Source organism: Rhinolophus sinicus, chromosome 17, assembly GCF_057876585.1.
Source record: "Rhinolophus sinicus isolate RSI-liver-muscle chromosome 17, RSI-T2T, whole genome shotgun sequence".
Taxonomy (NCBI): Eukaryota; Metazoa; Chordata; class Mammalia; order Chiroptera; family Rhinolophidae; genus Rhinolophus; species Rhinolophus sinicus.
In genome coordinates this window covers 151,185,962-151,203,087 of record NC_142517.1, presented here as the reverse complement: position 1 = coordinate 151,203,087, position 17,126 = coordinate 151,185,962, and the positions used below count along the sequence as shown (strand labels likewise).

Sequence of the window (17,126 nt, the reverse complement as noted above, 5' to 3'; positions counted from 1 at the left end):
TTAAACAACAGAAATTTATTTCTCACAGTTCTGGAGGCTGGAAAGCCCAAAATCAAGGCTTTTGATAAGGGCTCTTTTCCTGGCTTCAGATGACCTTTCCTCAGTGCCTGCAAATAGAAAGATTGTTCTCTCTTTCTCTTCTTATAAGGCTACCAATCCTATCTAGGGTCCCACCCTTGCAAACTCATTTAAACTTAATTAAGTCTTAAAAGCCTGATCTCCAAATACAATCACATTGGGGAGTTAGGGCTTCCACAAATGAATTGAGGGGAATGCACAATTTAGTGCAGCAGACTGTGTTACTCAAAAATATTGATTTGGTCTTGGTCAACAGGCAGCTGAGAAAAGCAAGGTCCTCCAAGACCCCACCATCTTCCCTTCTTTTTGAACTCTCTCTTGCTTTCTTCTTTCTTACGTTTTAATCACTAATGTCAAGATCCTTTTCAGCAAAGGTCTTATATTAGCTTGTTCTCATGGATACTAAAAGTTTCTAGTGTTCTGCTGGTTATTTGAAAGACTACATTAGAAGGAATACATTCTAGTAAGGGTTTTGCTACTTACTAGTTTAAGTAGTAACTTTTGCTAGATTAAGGAGTAACCTAGAGCAAATCACTTTGTCTTTCTGGATAGGTTTTTTGGGGGTAAATGGCTGTAAAGTGAGATAACCCAGCTATTTTCCAGGGGTAGGAGGATCTTAGAAGATGGAAGGCCCAGGTTAAACCCAAAGCAGCTCAACAACGGAAGAATCTTCGAGGTACTCTGGAGTGAGAAGGATGGAGACGGGGGGTGCACCAGAGATCTCCAGTGGTCTACATTCCAGAAAAGGGGGTGTCCAGAGCGCTCCCAAAGAGCCTGGGTTCACGGAGCAGCTTGGTTTACTCTAAGCTGCCTGCTGCCAACCCTGCAGTGTTTATACCAGAATCTGGATGGTTTGCAAACCCAGATGTCAGACTTCCTGTGCGGGAGATTCTCAACTCCCTCACCCCAAGGCTGGAAGCAGGAGGAGCTGCACCGGCAGCCTCACCCCTCCTCTCTCCCCTCCCCAAAGGCAGGAATTTCTGGGATGGGCAGATGGTCCACCCCCTCCTCCCCCTCCTCCTCCTCCTTGTTCTCCGAAGCTGGAGAGGGTAGGGCGGGGAGAACCACCGCCACTTTCCTGTCTCCCAGCGCAGAGCCCCGAGTGCCCGTACACTGTGGCGACAGGGGTGACGGAGTGGGTATCCGGGGCGCAGGGCTGGCGAGGACCTGGGAGGGTGGCTGTGCGGAGGGGGCTGAGTTTCCGCCTCCAGCGCCTCAGGGCGGGGCGCTCGGGCTGCGGCGCTGGTCCCTGAGAGCGTGACACTGGACGGCCAGCGGCCCAGTGGTTAGCGATGCTGTTGCTGTCGTCGCTGCTGCTGCTGCTGCTGGGGGCACCGCTGGGCTGTGCCGAGGACGCGGACGCGGCGCTCACCCTGGAGCGCATCCTCGAGTGGCAGGGTGAGTGTCTTCGGGGCCGGAGGGACCAGATCAGCACGTCGGGGACTGGGGTGGCCAAGGGAGAGGAGAAGGGGCGAAGCTGGGGGCGGGCGAGGGCAGCAAGAGCGATCGGGTTTAGACGGTGGCCGCGTCTCTGCAGTCCTGAGAAAGCCCTGTGGATGGGCCAGTCCTGCACACGGACTGGCCTTGCACCCCTTTCTCCGAGTCCTGTACCCCCTCGCTCCCGCTGGCATCCTCGTCTTCAGCTGCGGACACGAGAGGCGGGGCCTGGGCTTGCAGGCCACTGGACTCAACTCTGGCCGTGCACAAGCCTGGCATAGCCGGTTAGGAGACGTTTCAAAACGTAAGCCTCCGATAGTTGTTTATTTGGGAGGACCCTCTCTCGCATACTTGATGGCAAAAAGCTGCTCTATATTGTCCCCTCGCAAAGCAAGAGCTCTAGGTTTGGGACACCACCTGTGGAGTGGCCCCAAGCGGGCCTCTCCCCTCCGCCCCTTTCCAGAAAGAACACTTAATCTTCTCTATTAACGCCTCTCAGACGAAATGGAGAAGGGGCCCTCCTGTGGCCCTGATGAGCTGTGTGAGCTGGAGCAAACTATTCTCTTTGCTCTTTAGTTTCTCTCATTAGAAAAACGAGGTCTGTGTTATTCATAGGACCACTGAGGATTACGTGAGATCCTTTGGAAGGCACATGACACCCCAGTGGGTGAGAATCCCTTCATAGTTAGCCTCACAACACATCTGTGCACACACGGATCAACTCACCAAACATTTATTGAGCACCTACTATACACAAGATTCATAAAGGGCCGTTTAAAGAGACATTTAAGGCGAGGCAGTTCTTCAGAGGCCCACATTGGTGAACAACTGTGTGGGCTCCTCTGAGGCAGAGAAGCCAACATCCAAAAGTGGAAGCTCATGTGTGAATGGCGGGAGTGGGGGTGGGGGAGAGGAGTTAAGTCAACCAGGAGGAGCCCCTCTCTCCTCTGCCTGTGGGGATAAGCTTAGAGAGGGGATAAAACAAGTGTCATCAATGTCTATGCTCATTTTTTCCCCTCTCAACATATTATGTATACATTTTCAAGATATCTTTTCTGAACTGTATTCTCTAGCACTCGTAGGAGGCTTTACTGGGGGCGGGTTGAGCAATTTCTATTCTAAAATGGCCAAAGGTCAGAGACCTCTTACCTCCTTGGTCAGTTCAGTAAAAATGCTCCTGTGGATGCACATCTGACCCTGTGGTGCGATCCATCTCCATTAAGAATTTACTGTGCAGTGTTTATTCCTTTCCATTTTAAAATGTGGGCTTTGCCTGAGTACTAGGTATCTAGAGCAGGGCAGGAGCATGGAGGACAGAGGCTGGAACTGAGCCACACAGAGAAAATGCACTGGTGATCCTCTGAGCAAGGTTAACACTGATGGGCTAATCCCTTCTATATGGAGCAGACCCAAATCCTGGCTGGAGATAATTTCTAATCAGTGCCCTCTTATTGGTACTCAAGAACAGGCTGAAGGCAGAAGCATACGCTATGTCCTGTACGCTCCAGGTGACAGTTTGCAAATCTGAAGCTTGTGACATAGTTGGCACAGAGGTTCTTCAGATGTGAAAATGCTGCGACTGATGTTCTAAAGAGCATAGAGAGATTATGTGGCATTGAATGTACCAATCTTCGTACAGACTCCCCTCTCTGACTCCAATCACCCTCATCAGTGGAATTTCAAGTATAATCTAGCTGGGTTTGAAATCAAGTCTTTCCTGTCTATACTAAGATGGAAAAACAAAAGCATTGGAGGGACCTGAGATAGTGTCTACTCTCGCCACCCATTTTTCAGATGTGGAAGCTGAGGTATAGCCATGCTTTGGGGTGCCTCAGTTTACCACTGTGTTCACTGTACCACATTGACTTGCTTTTAGCCGTGATTGGCATCCACAGAACAACCAGTAGTAAATATGCACCCATTTCAGTTTCATACCCACTCATAAAGACATGTAATAATACAAGGCAGATTATTAGTATCTTTTTCATCTGAATTGTGATAGGTATTGTTTGGTATGTATTATTGATTGTTCTAATATGTATTATAAACATCCCAGCCTTGGGAGGCAGATCATGGATGGTATTGTGCTGATTTTTCCATCATTGATCAATAATTTTGTATTCAAAAATCATTAGATGCAGTGTAATATAGTAGCTAAGTTCATGGGCTCTGGGAGCCAGACTGCCTGGGTTCAAATCCTGGCTCTACCATTTACCAGCTGTGTGACTTTGGGCAAGTTATTTAACCTCTCAGTTTCCTCATATGCAAAAATGGAGCTAATAATAGTATTTACCCAAGTGTTTTCCTTTTGTTTCAATACCATCACTGTGCCCTCTTCTCTGGCCAGTCCAGACTATTTTAACAGGTTGACAGCCTTAACATTTATTTACTACCTTGTTCTTGGCACCAAACTTGGCACGTCTGCAGTCTGTTTCCTACCTCTAATTGGCTATACCAAGGCCACTCATTGTGGTTCTGGAATCTGAGCCCTCCTAACAAGTGCTGAAACTCAATAACTCCACTTCCTCAGGAACCCCAGATACTGGGAGGGCACGGGGAGAATGAAGAAAGGCATCTGGAGAAGGGTGGGCATAGTCACTGTGGAGGTTGCTAAAGGAAATGAATTGGGGGCAAGTCAAAGGACTTTGACTCTACTTTGCGGGTTGAATATTATAAAATTATAAATGTGAAATGGCCTCAACCAACACAGAAGAATTTCCTCTGTAGCATTCAGCTTCCCGGCGGCAGGAGTGGAGTGAGCCCACAGCTGCATCAGTCCTTGGAAACAGTCAGGGAAGGCTCTTCTGAATGACCAGTGACCAAGGGGAGTGAAGGTGCTAATGAATGTGAGGTCGAAGTGCTTGACCATAGCAGGGGCGTGAGTTGCACACAGGGAAGCTGCCCTACTAGGGGCTGTGGATGAGTACATCCCCAGAAGAAGGTTATGGTAGGGCAACAAACTGTGACATGTCTATATTGGGAAACATCCGAGAGATGAAGAAATAAAGAGTTTGATTAGAGGCATGTTGCTTAAGGAGAAAACAAATTCTGACTGGGTGAATTGTGTATTGCTGAGAAGGGTCTTGTGAGTTTGGACAACGGGGAACCAGATCATGCTTTTAAGTTTAGGAATGTCGTAGTCAGTTTGGGGCTTGAAGAGAGTGATTCTGAAGGACAGCAAAGAGACCCTCTGGAAGGTTAAAGCAACTTCCCATGAAGAAAGCTGACCTGACCAGTAGGAATACTGAGGAGCAGAACATTTGAATTCTGTAATTTACTTAGTGAAAGTTGGAGAAATAGCAGAATAGAAGGGATGGTGATGATACAATGGAAATAACTAGGCTTCGAGGTGGATCCATCACAGCAGTGACCAGATCCAAGATATGGCTGTAGGCGTGGTCACTAAAGTGGAGAACAGGTAAAGGAAGGTCCTTGGAGCTGAGAAGGTTGAGAAACCCAGCGTCCAGAGCCACACAGACATATGTGTCTGAAACAAAATTCCCATTAAAAGAATACCCTAACCTAACATGATGTGTTGCTACTTTTCTAGCCTCTTCCATTCTATTTTGTTTTGTAATGCTGGTCATGACCACAAAATTGATTTGCTGACCCATTAATGAGCCACAACCTGCAGTGGAGAACACGTCGGGTCAGAGCTGGGTAATCTGCATGCAAGTTCAAGGCTTTGGAGTGGGGAAGACAACGGGGCATCTGTTGGTATCACATACTGGATGTGAGAAGAGGTTCAGGGCAGGTACCCCAGGGTTGAGGAAGGGAAGAAAAGGTGCCATGTGGGAGAGGCTTCCGGACGGTGATGAGAGCACCACCTGGGGCAGCAATGGGGAGAAGTCATGACCCTGAGATTTTCCCCATAGCTTCCATTTCTAACACAAAGGTAAAAAGGCCCTTCTCTACAGCTCCTAATACCGTGTTTCCCCGAAAATAAGACCTAGCCGGACAATCAGCTCTAATGCGTCTTTAGGAGCAAAAATTGATGTAAGACCAGTCTTAAGCAGGTACTTAAGCACTCATGAAAAGAACCCCTGGCTAGCCTTGTGACCCCATAAAATAGTTCATTCTGTAACCTCTGTTTGATGGGAAGCATGTGATTTGTTTTTGTGGCAGGAGGAACAGGAGGTCAATCTCTTGCTCCCTGCAATTCCTCCTTTTCTAGTAGTTCCCACACGTTGGAGTGACTATTTTACAATGCAAAAATGTGCGAAGCTATTGACTGTTTTTTTATTGTTCTGAGTAATTTCTACACCCTGGGCAATGAGCCATTCTCCTAATCTGGAGATTTGGAATTTAAGTAAAAGCATGATCAGATACTGGTGTAGCTGCCCTTTCTGGCCATAAATCCCTCCAACTATCTGACTCTGTTTCTCCCAATCTCCACGACTCATCTCTCAGAATCTCTTCCACTTCATACTATCCTCATCTCAGCTTCCTTTCCTCAGAGCCTTTGAGAATCAGCATGTACTTCCAGTTTTCCTGGTCCTTTTCGCTCTTTCTCATTAAGCTCCTAAGCTCTTTTCCGACTGTTGCTTGTCACGGTAACTGATAGCACACAATGGGGATTTCAAGCCAATGACCAGAAAGGTTGAGCCACACAGAGAGCTCAATTGTCCCCTTTCTTTGACCTAACAATTTGCTTATTTACATCAGGTTTTCTGAAGCAATGATTCCTTTGTTTTGCCTTTTTGAACTCATCCCTATGTGATGAATCCTCATATGATCTATCAACATAATATATTTGAGACATTTATAGACCTTTGCCTCATTTTCTTTTAGAAATTATCCTTAAAAGCCTTTTAGGAGATATTTCAATGCAAACCTAGGAACATAAATTATAGTTTTTAATGGATCAAAGCAAAAAAGAAATATTATAGTTCATAAAAGAAACAAACAAAAGAATACCTTATAAACATTATATTAAGTCACTTAGACAATAATGTTTTATAAAGCCACTTAAGAAACATGGAGGAATATTAGAATTTCTATGAATTGGGTTATAACGAAACCGAGCTACAGAAAACAGACAAGTGACACACATGACTTTTTAATTTATGACACTTTCCAGATTACTACAGTTCCAAAGAAATAAAGAAATATACTAATGAAAAAAGTTTTACTGTGCCAGGTTTTTGGTATCTGTTCTTGAGAAATTTCAATTGTGAAAATATAAACAGGAAATTCTACATGGTGAACCGTAAACGTTGTCCTATTTTGCTGCTATTTTGTACTATCCCTGTTCAAAGTTAAGATTTGCTTTTCTCTTATTAACATTCATAAAGTGGCCATGGGGACTGAGGTAATCCTTATCAGGGTGCAGTGAGGCCAGCACTATTATTAACTCATTGTGCAGATGGGGAAACCAAGGCAGATGCTCTTTAGTTTCAAGCAGTTCTACCCTAAAAGAACTACTCCACAGTTTTCCAGTCTCTTTCCTACAGCATTAGTCTTGTCCAAATAAGAACATGGACGGCTTCATGGGCATGTGCCAGGGCAGTCTCATAGGGACCCATGCTCAGAGGGCCTCGCACTTGGGGTTTTATGCTCTGTGGTTTGCGAAGTCTTGAAATTCTCAATAATTTTTACCTTTGAATCCGTGCTTTGGGCATGACGTCCCCATGGGACAGTGGAGCAGGAGGCAGGGACTTAAAGCGTCACCTCCAGCTCAGTCTTACCTCCCCACCTCCCCTGGCTGGGTTTTCAGCCTCCCCCTTCATGCTATTGTCCTCTGCCCACATGGCAGCCAGGTTGCTTTGGGGTTGGGAAACTGGAGGGGATGGCCAGTGGCATCGGGGGGTAGGGCAAGGAGGTGACTGTCCCCACTGAGCTGGCAGCCCCACTGTGTGTTCAGCAGGAACTGAGTGGGAAACTGTCACCTAGCCCCAGTCCAGGTACGGAATGCGTTCCCAGCTATTTCTGGCATGGAGGTAGCAATCACTCACGGACCCCTGGAAAGGAGAGATTGACTTAACTTCCCTGTTCCAGCCACGGCTCTGCAAATTTCATTCTGTTCTGGGCCCTGCAAATTAGGTAGCCAGCCTGAAGCATGAGAAGCATGAGGACAGTTATGGGTTGAATTGTGACCCTCCTCAAAATGTGTATGTTGAAGTCCTAACCCCTCAATATCTCATAATGAGATCTTATTTGGACATAGGGTCTTTACAGAGATAATCAAGTTACAGTGAGGTGATTAGAGTGGGTCCGCATTTAAAATAACTGAAATCCTCATAAGAAGGGGAAATTTGGACACAGAAGTATGCACAGAGAATAGATGATATCAAGAGCACAGGGAAAAGATAGCCAACTATAAGCCCGGGAGAGAGGGCTGGAACACATCCTTCCCTCACAGGCCACAGAAGGAGCCAGCGCTTCTGGCACCTTGATTTTTGACTTGTGGCCTCCAGAGCTACAAGACAATGCCTTTCTGTTGTTTAAGCCACTCAGTTTGTGGTACTGCGTGATGGCAGCCTGGGCAAAATAATACAGGAACTAACAATATACCTATATCTACCATTAAAAATTGGTTTTGTTTTTGTTTCGATTTCTATCTCCCACTTAAGTAAGTGTATTTTTTTCTTAAATGGGTATGTTTTCAAATCAGTTAAGATTGGCTAGCTCATGTAAATACTTTTGCTTTCAATGATGTCAGATCCTTTCCAGGGTGGTTTTGTTGGTGGTGGAGTTCTTTTGTGGGTTTGTTTGTTTTGATGACCAAGTCTTTGAATCATATTTCCTGGGGCTTCCTCATGCAGGCATTTGTGAGAGAAGTTTAACAATGTTCTCTGTCTTACTGTGTCTTGCCATAACTTGCTCGTTTGTAATGAGGCTCCCTGACAACTGAGATGGTGTATTTTTAACACAGTCTGTAAGATGACAACAGAGCCGCTGTGACTAATGATTTTTACACCAGCGATGTCTGTCCGATACTTTACGGTTAAATAAAGACAAAATGATGTAGGAATAAACTGAAAGCTAAAAGGAAAAAGAAATGCTTTCAATTCAGTTTAAAAATTCATTGGTAAGATACGGAGGTAGAGCGAACAACTCTGGAAGAGATAAGAAGATTTTCTGCAAGGGTCACTACTGCCAAATAAGATAGACAGACGGGGAGGGACAGGCGAGGGAAGGAGAGTGGCAGGGAGGGGCAAGGACTGTCTGAAAGGGTTAACCCACTTTATACAGGGGTTGGTAACAGGCAATTTGAATCCTCACAAAACTGGAGCCCAGTGGAGCTGATTAAGCCAGGTTTCGTTTTTCCCCCCACAGGTGAGAAGAGTATTGTATGCCTCATGAAACTTGCAGCGATTTGGGGAGATTAGAGCAAAAGGGGAAGAGAGCACATAAAAAGATTTAGCAAGAGGGGTCCTGCCATCCTGTGGAGGTGGTGATTATCCAGGTTCAGAAGCTGCAGGAGAATAAAGAAGGCTCCAAGTCAAGGACAATGCTAGGGCAGAGAGAGAGAAGGAAGTTCTGAGACAGGATGAGGAGATACTTTAAAATGTACTTAACTTTTTAGTTGGTTAATAGAAAGCTAGGAAGCCACAGGCTTTGTTAGGAGCTGTCAAATTGTTAAGAGACAAATACCAACTCTCAGATGATCTGGTATAAAATGCAAACATTCATGCAGAGAGGGCCAAGAAGGGCAGGCACACTTTTCACTTTGCTCTTTCAAGTACAATGCACATGCTGCATGGTGCAAGCATCAGAAAGTCCTTGCTTATTGGTTTGGAAAGTCATGTGAAGAATTCAGATATTGTGCCATTATTCAGCCGTGATCAAGAATTGATTTGGCCGCTTAAAACACCCCTTTCTGCTACAGAGTAACCTAAGTAAGGAACACAATCAGATCTGACACCATTGTTCCCTGGACGGGACAAACACAAATTTGTGTAGCTGGAAAAGGTCACTACATCTCAAGAGAGAAGCTGCTCACCTTTAGATTGGTTACAGGGCTGAGATGCCCTTCCCACTACCTCCTGGACTCCTTCCGTTCCGAAACTGAAATACTGTCGGAGCAGCAAGGAACTGGGCAGATTCGAGATGTGATACGGGGCAGGAAGTGCATGAGCCCAGTACCAGCTGTGTGAGTGGATGCAGTAGAAGAGGTTTAAACCCAGGGGAATGGGGCAGGAGATTGAAATTGGGTTGCAGTTAGCAAGCTGTAGCTTCCAAATAGCTTGTCGTCAATATTGCACCTGTTGTGAACCGTGAATTTGAATTTTTCTTTCCAGTTCCCTGAACACGGAACAGCACAGAGACCAACTTGGAATTTTGTGTGTGTTTTGGATTAGGAAGTCACTGTCATGATGTAATTTATTGAATACCAGGAAGGCCTATGTTTGCCTAAAATCCACTGTGAAAACAGCATTTCTTTAGGAATTGTTTTGTTTCAAATGTTTTTTATGAAAAGTGCAGAAATCTCACCTACAGCTCAATACTTCAAACCATACTTTATTCACTTAACATCTCAAACCTTCAGCCAGTTCTAAGAGCTGTTTAAAGCAGAAGGGGACAGCAAAAGGCAGGTGGAGGTGATCGGAGGGGTGCTGATAATGAAGTGGGAGAGCCTCAAGAGAAACCTCCCCCAGGTCCCCCACAGTTGGCACCATTCGAACAGACAGCTCAAGCTGTAATAACAGTCCCAGGCTTTAGACAGCAAGCTCATGCTATCCTAGGAATTGACAGGTATCTGGCAGCCAATTGAATACCTGATGCCAGAAAACAAGTCACTGCAACTACTTTTTCCAGAATCCTCACATTCCATCAATCACCAAATCCTGTCATCTCTTCTCCCTTTGAATTCTCTCGCTAGTGACTGGAGTCTAACCATTCCCTCTCTTCCTTTCTCATCACTACCATTTGAATTGACACCTTCCATCTCCCTTGATGGATCACAGAAATAGTCCCAGACTGTTTTCCAGTTCTACCCATGGACTCTCTCATCCATCTAAATGAGAACTCTTGTAGAGCAAGAACTTGGAATTCTGCCTGCATGCCTATATTCTCAGCTCCTAAAAACAATGCTCGACACAGAGTAGGTGCTCAAAAAATGTTCTTATTGAATGATTCACCACTGTGATTCATCATCCGCACCACAGCCCCAGTCATGCCTTCTCTTGTTCCAAAAGCTCCCTTTTATCTCAAGAAGAATATACAAATTTCTGAATAAAATCCAAGTTCTTTATAAAATGACCCCAAACCACCTCTTTCCAGCTTCATATTCTATGATCACCAATGTCTTTTTCATATCTATCTAGGCTCTCATCACCCTAGAGCTGATTATTTTCATCACCTCTGAGCTTTGGCGACATTCACTCTATCCAGAAAGCACCCTTGCCTGACCCCTCACCTCTCCATCTATAGACCTTCTCCACTATGTTGAACTCTCTCTGTGTAATGAGGAAAAGGCCTCTATGCTAGACTGGTTCACCAATGTACCTCCATGTGTGACAAATATTAGGTCCCTAATAAATGTTTGTTGAATGAAAATGTGTGTGTGTGTGTGTGTGTGTGTGTGTGTGTGTGTGTGTGTGTGAGAGAGAGAGAGAGAGAGAGAGAGAGAGAGAGAGAGAGAGAGATTTCTTTACTCTTCTAGGTCAAACTGACTCTTTTACCCCTGGCTTCTACCTCATTATGCTTATACCCGTTATGTCAAAATATATTTTGGCGTTGAGTTATATTTTTTCTGTACATTTCATGATGTACTGCCAAGGAAAACATCCGTTTCTTGAAAGCAAACACTATGACATATATATCCTTCTATCTGCAGGATTCCTAACACATGCCATATTAGGCACTCAATAACTGAAGTTTCAAATCTCCTACTTTAAATTGCAACAATCTACAGCAGTTCATTTTCTTCTTTCTAGATTATAAATGAATGTATGTAATTAAAGCTAGATCTAGACTTATGAGTATATGCCCCTTACTGGTATACAGGTATAAAACTTCTAAGATAAAATGAATTTGAGGGAATAAAATGTAAATGATTCAATTAAATGAGTTTTGTAGTCCCATCCAGCTCTAAGGTTCATGGTTCTGCATTTATTCGTAAAGTTAGTCTTCTCTGTCATGTTTATATTCCTCCCAGCGCTGTTCTGCTGTCCATTCCGTGGAAAATGGGCAGTTATGTGTGTACACACACCCTCCACTCAGAAAGGTCTGATGACACTGAGGAGTCATGTCCACCTCACTCGTGACATCAGCTGAGGATCCAGTTAGGTGTTTTAAATTTTAGTCTATTTTCCTTTTTTGAATCATTTGTTTTTAAGAGTTTCTTTTAAGTGCAATTATAATGTTTTCTATGGAAATGATGGTACTCCTGTCTTTTCGTTCACTAAAAGAAGTCACATGATTCTAGAACAAATAGAAACAGTTTCAAGAGACAGATACTTAGGCAAGCAATTTCTCTCTTTCTCCCTAGCAGCCTACACAGTGCTACCACATAGCCAGCACCCAATGAATGCTTGTTGAATGAATGAATGAATGAATGAATGAATGAATGAATGAAAGAAATAATATTCTATATGCAGTCATGAAAAGAATACCCTAACCTTAATTTCAACACTTGATCAAGGAAACATTCTCCACCCATTCCTTAGAAAAATACATGCTGTGTTTCCCCGAAATTAAGACCTAGCTGGTCAATCAGCTCCAATGCATCTTTTGGAGCAAAAATTAATTTAAGACCCAGTATTATATTATATTATATTATATTATATTATATTATATTATATTATATTATATTATACTGGGTCTTATATTATAGTAAAATAAGACTGGGTCTTATATTAATTTTTGCTCCAAAGTATTCATTAGAGCTGATTGTCTGGCTAGGTCTTATTTTCGGAGAAACACGATATTACCCTGTGGAGCCAAAGGGTGAGTCTAAAATGATTTCCTTAAAGGAACTAGAAAGCAGATACACTGTCTTCCATGGATTTTATTTTTTTAAAGAAGTATGAAAATTAGTTGATAAGTTACTTCTAGTAAATCAATTCTTTTCCTCCCCCCTAAACTTATAATTATGAAGGGAAGTATAATAACATTTTGCTGCAAGGAGATTTAGTAATTCTGGCAGTACTTCATTAATCACTTAATCAGTGTTCAAGCAGAACTGATGTCCTTGACATATGTAATCAATCTTGATTCCTCCTACATCTGATTTTCATTCTTTTTGAGATCTGGCTACAGACACTAAGGATAGGTGGCTTATTTTCACATTATGTTTTTGTTACAGACAACCCATATTTACAAATAACAATACTCAGAATATTGATACCTATTGGTCTCCTCATAGTCCATTTGAAAACAATTGTTTTCTCATCAATGAATTTATGGAGATTAATGGTTCTAGGACCAGATTCTATTATAGAGCTTAATGGGAAAGTAGGCTCGGGTCATTTTTTAGCTTAGCATCACATAGTATTCTTTTGGAGATGACAGGTTTATTGGTATTGGTAAGCCAGAGCTACTTGTTTATGAAACATTCTGAAGAACTTTTCCAAAGCTACATTCTAAAGGCAGCCAGGCATGGAAATGTAATAGCAACCCAAAAATGAGCAGCATGGGATTAAGTTTGTCTAATATCTTCTGCTTTGGAAAGGTATTTTTAGGATTACTGGCATGACTACAGAAGTTCTGATTCTATCACTCCTTTTCTTTTTCTTTTTTTTTTCTTTTTTTTTAAGTGTGTTTTTCCAGGACCCATCAGCTCCAGGTCAAGTAGTTGTTTCAATCTAGTTGCAGGGGGAGGGGGGGGGGGCGCAGCTCACAGTGGCCCATGTGGGGATTGAACCAGCAACCTTGTTGTTAAGAGCACTGCGCTCTAACCAATGGAACTAACCGGCCTCCCCAACGCCTTTTCTTTTACCACTTCGTAATTTGGATGTTTAAAAACATTATTCCTTCCAAACTTTTTTTAATTGTGATATATAATTTCCATGTCCACTTACTCAGAGACCATCCACCTATACACTGCTTGTCAACATCATGTATTTCTCTTTCCTATAAAAGAGCTGCAGTATAGACTTTACAGATAAATGTAAAAGATGAACAGATGAAGACTCTTAATTCATAGCTGCACATATTTTTGAACAAACAAGACAAGAATGTTGTTATCTGGCTGTTTGAAGCGTATTTTTTTCCTCCATAAAAACTGATAGCATGGTATTTGAGGATTGTTTAAAACTAAAAGTCTACACCCAGCATATGCTACAGAAACTAAAGTAAAAATGAGCTTCCATGCTAATGATGAAGGAAGAGACTTGCACTCTAGAGGTGTTCAACCAAATCTACAGGTGGATCTACAGACCAAGAATCAGGAAGACAGAGGGATAACATTAATAACAGCAATAACAACAGCTAGCATTTGCTGAGGTTTTCCCATGCCAAGGTGGTGTGTGGTGTGCTGTTATTTAATGGAATTAAATGGGTTATTTAACGGAATACTCTTAATGGCCCTGTGAGGTCAGTAGCATACATATTTCCAGGTCGTAGAGGAAAGGCAAGGCTCACAGAGATCAAAAAATTTACTCAAAGTTACAAGCCTAGTCTTTGGTGGGCCTGCCTCATTCCAGAGCTGTCAACCACTAGCCAGGTTGTCTACCCACCTATCTCAGGTTTATAAACTGAAACCCAGAGGGCTGAAGTCCAGCCAGTAAGTGGCAGAACTGGATATATGTGAATATATATATATATATATATATATATATATATATATATATATATTATATCGATGCTAAACTACATAGCAATTATAGTAAAATAACTATCCTTTAGTAAAAAGTTAATGGAACTCTGGGCTAGCTAGAAAGTAATTAGTAAATTACAACAGAAATTAAGGTTAACGTTCTACCCTGGCATGGAAAGGTGAAAGGGAGAGTTGTAGAGAAGGTTAATTATCAGAATCTACATCACATCGGCAAGAGGTAGATTTGATCTTGAATGACTGTTACTAATAACCATACAGACATGGGCTTCATTAGGACAACAAATTTCCTGATCTAAATGAAATCTCCCTAAAACCATTCATTCTCTGCCCCCCCCACACCCCCCCCCCAATACACACTCCCTTCTCTTTTCCTCTGATGTATGTTGATTAAAGCAATTTTCTGACAACTAATTTAACACCTCAAATAGATGGTTATAAGTAAAGTTATCAATTAGTAAATGAAATATAGCTTTAATTTATACATTGACAATCCTTTTTTTTAACAGTGTCTTAAATGATTTTTGTTTACTTAAGTCAGTTCTTCTTGACCCCAGTAACTTTGGAAAAACCCAAAGGACTTTTACTAAAATGAAGCATTGTTCCCGTGCACTAATATGTGAGGAGGCTTGTTCTACACTGTTCCGATCCCCTTAGAAGGCCTCTGCCTTCCCTGCTATGCCCCTGCCACCTGACATGAGTTGCTCTAAACCACAGCCATTTTAAGGGAACCTGATAATGTCCCTTCAAATATTTGAAGATTGGACAGGAAGTGAAATGTAAGAGGAGAGCCTAGCTAATGGGAGAGCGAGAGAGCTCTTGGACTTGACCAGACATTCTGTGCTGAGCCACCTCAGCAGCCAGAGGCCTAAGCAGCAGCTGCCAGCATGTTTAATAAACATCAAGCACCTTATTGAGCTTCTACAATGTGTTCAGTCTATTCTGTGCTTAGACTAAAGAAGTTAAACATAGTTTCCACCTTCAAAAAACCTGTGAAAGGATGAATTCATAATTGTATAATAGGTGTCTTCCAGGCCAACGACTTGAGGTAAAGTAAGAGAGCAGGCAGGCAGCTAACACATGTTCCCTGGTTGGGCCCACCCAGCTTTTCCACAGGAAACTCATCCAGATCTCTTCTTCTGGGTCTCAGGGGTTGGAGGCTCAAGGGCATACCACACAATGCTTACTTTCTCCACCTCACCACGTGGGGCCTGTGTGCTTTTACGGTTCTCAGCATGCTCTTCTACCTCTCATGCATCTAGGTGTGCGGTCTCAGCTAGTGTCCTGGGCACCTATCTGTTGTGGCCCATCCCACCCAACAAGACTGCTCCTGCAAAGAGGCCATCCCCACAGCAAATGTCCCCACCTTTCTGCCGCTGACAGAGCCAGCACAGAAAGCAAATGTGGAGAAGCAATTTCTCTCACCAGCATGGTGTCTTGTATCAAGACACAAAGCAGCACTTCACATCTATCCTTTGGGTTTTCTACAGGAATATGATGGTAGAAATTTTCATTTCAGTGGGTCTTGATTCAGCTGCTATATTGCTAACATTCAGGAACTTGTCTGAAGAAAACCAAAGTGTCCCCATACCTCTGGGCACCCAATGTCCCTCTCTTTCAGCCCTGAGTTTTTATTACTAATGCCTGCTCTCTACCCAGCTGTGGCGAGCTCCTTTTCTCTTATTACCGTTCCTGAGTGGATTGACAGGTAGCCCTTGTTACTGTAGGGCCATGTAGTTCTGAGAACAGAGGTCTACGTCCATTTAATGCTCAGCTCCAATAAGTCCATCTATGCTTCCCAAGAAACTCCTCTGCTTTGAGCAAATAAAACCTTTCTGGTGGGCCCTCCCCCCCACATCAACTGTGCAAATCGGCTGCCAGTTGTGACATATCACACTTAGACATGCAATGCACACTGAGATCCTCGTGACCCTGGTTAGTTATATATGAACCTTTCATACCATGTCTTCTATTTTGCTGTTTCAGATAAAGGAATATTCATTATCCAAAGTGAGAACCTCGACAAATGCGTTCAAGCAGGCAAATCTGTTCTGACCCTGGAAAACTGCAAACCAGCAAACAAGTACATGCTATGGAAATGGGTTTCAAACCATCGCCTCTTTAACATAGGATGCAGCGGTTGCCTGGGCCTGAATTTATCTGATCCCCAGCAGCCGTTAAGCATATATGAATGTGATTCCACTCAGGTGTCCCTGAGGTGGCGCTGTAACAAGAAAACGATCACCGGCCCGCTCCAGTACATGGTCCAGGTGAAGCATGACGACACGCTGGTGGCCTCATGGAAATATCTTCATAAATGGATTTCCTACATGTCAGGTGGTGGAGGCATTTGTGAATATCTGCACAAAGGTAAAAAGTAATTCCAACCAAAGTGCTCATGAAATGATATAGTTAGAAAGTTTGCCCATAAGTAAAGATTTGTAAAATACATTACATGAAAGAGGCACAGCCCGCAGAACTTCAATGGACTTCTGCTAAATGCATTTTAGTTGCTTACTCGCTTATTGTAAAAGAATTACCAGAGCCTGGGAATGGATTTGCTAACTTCTGCTAAAGGAGCAGAGCTTCTCAGAAGTTAAAGGTATCGGAGGAGGAAACATTTGACTTTGGGAATCAGTGGAAAAGAGGAAAACAGGAAAAGAGTGAGAAAGAAAATGAAGGTAGGAGGAAAAGATATTTGAAGTTAAAGATTTGGCAGGGCGAGTATAAGAAAGTCTCCTGCCACCATCTCTCTTGGAGAAACTCAGTCTCGTGGATGGAGTGTGCCTGCAGAACAACTCAGGGCCTCCAATGCCTGGATGGCAACCATTGGAAGGTCAAGTGACAAGGCATTTAAATACAGACTTGTCAGTGGTTATTTGGTGTGTGC

General features: G+C 43.2%; 1 protein-coding gene across 1 annotated transcript in view; it reads left to right on the top strand.

Moving 5' to 3' along the window:
• The first annotated feature begins 1,076 nt into the window (after positions 1 to 1,076).
• PLA2R1 (phospholipase A2 receptor 1) overlaps positions 1,077 to 17,126 on the top strand; it is a 103,435-nt gene continuing 87,385 nt past the window's right edge. The window contains exons 1-2 of the mRNA XM_019727258.3: positions 1,077 to 1,476; positions 16,223 to 16,606. Of these exons, the coding sequence (XP_019582817.3) occupies positions 1,371 to 1,476; positions 16,223 to 16,606 (490 nt within the window). The 5' untranslated portion in view covers positions 1,077 to 1,370. The remainder of the gene's footprint in view (positions 1,477 to 16,222; positions 16,607 to 17,126) is intronic.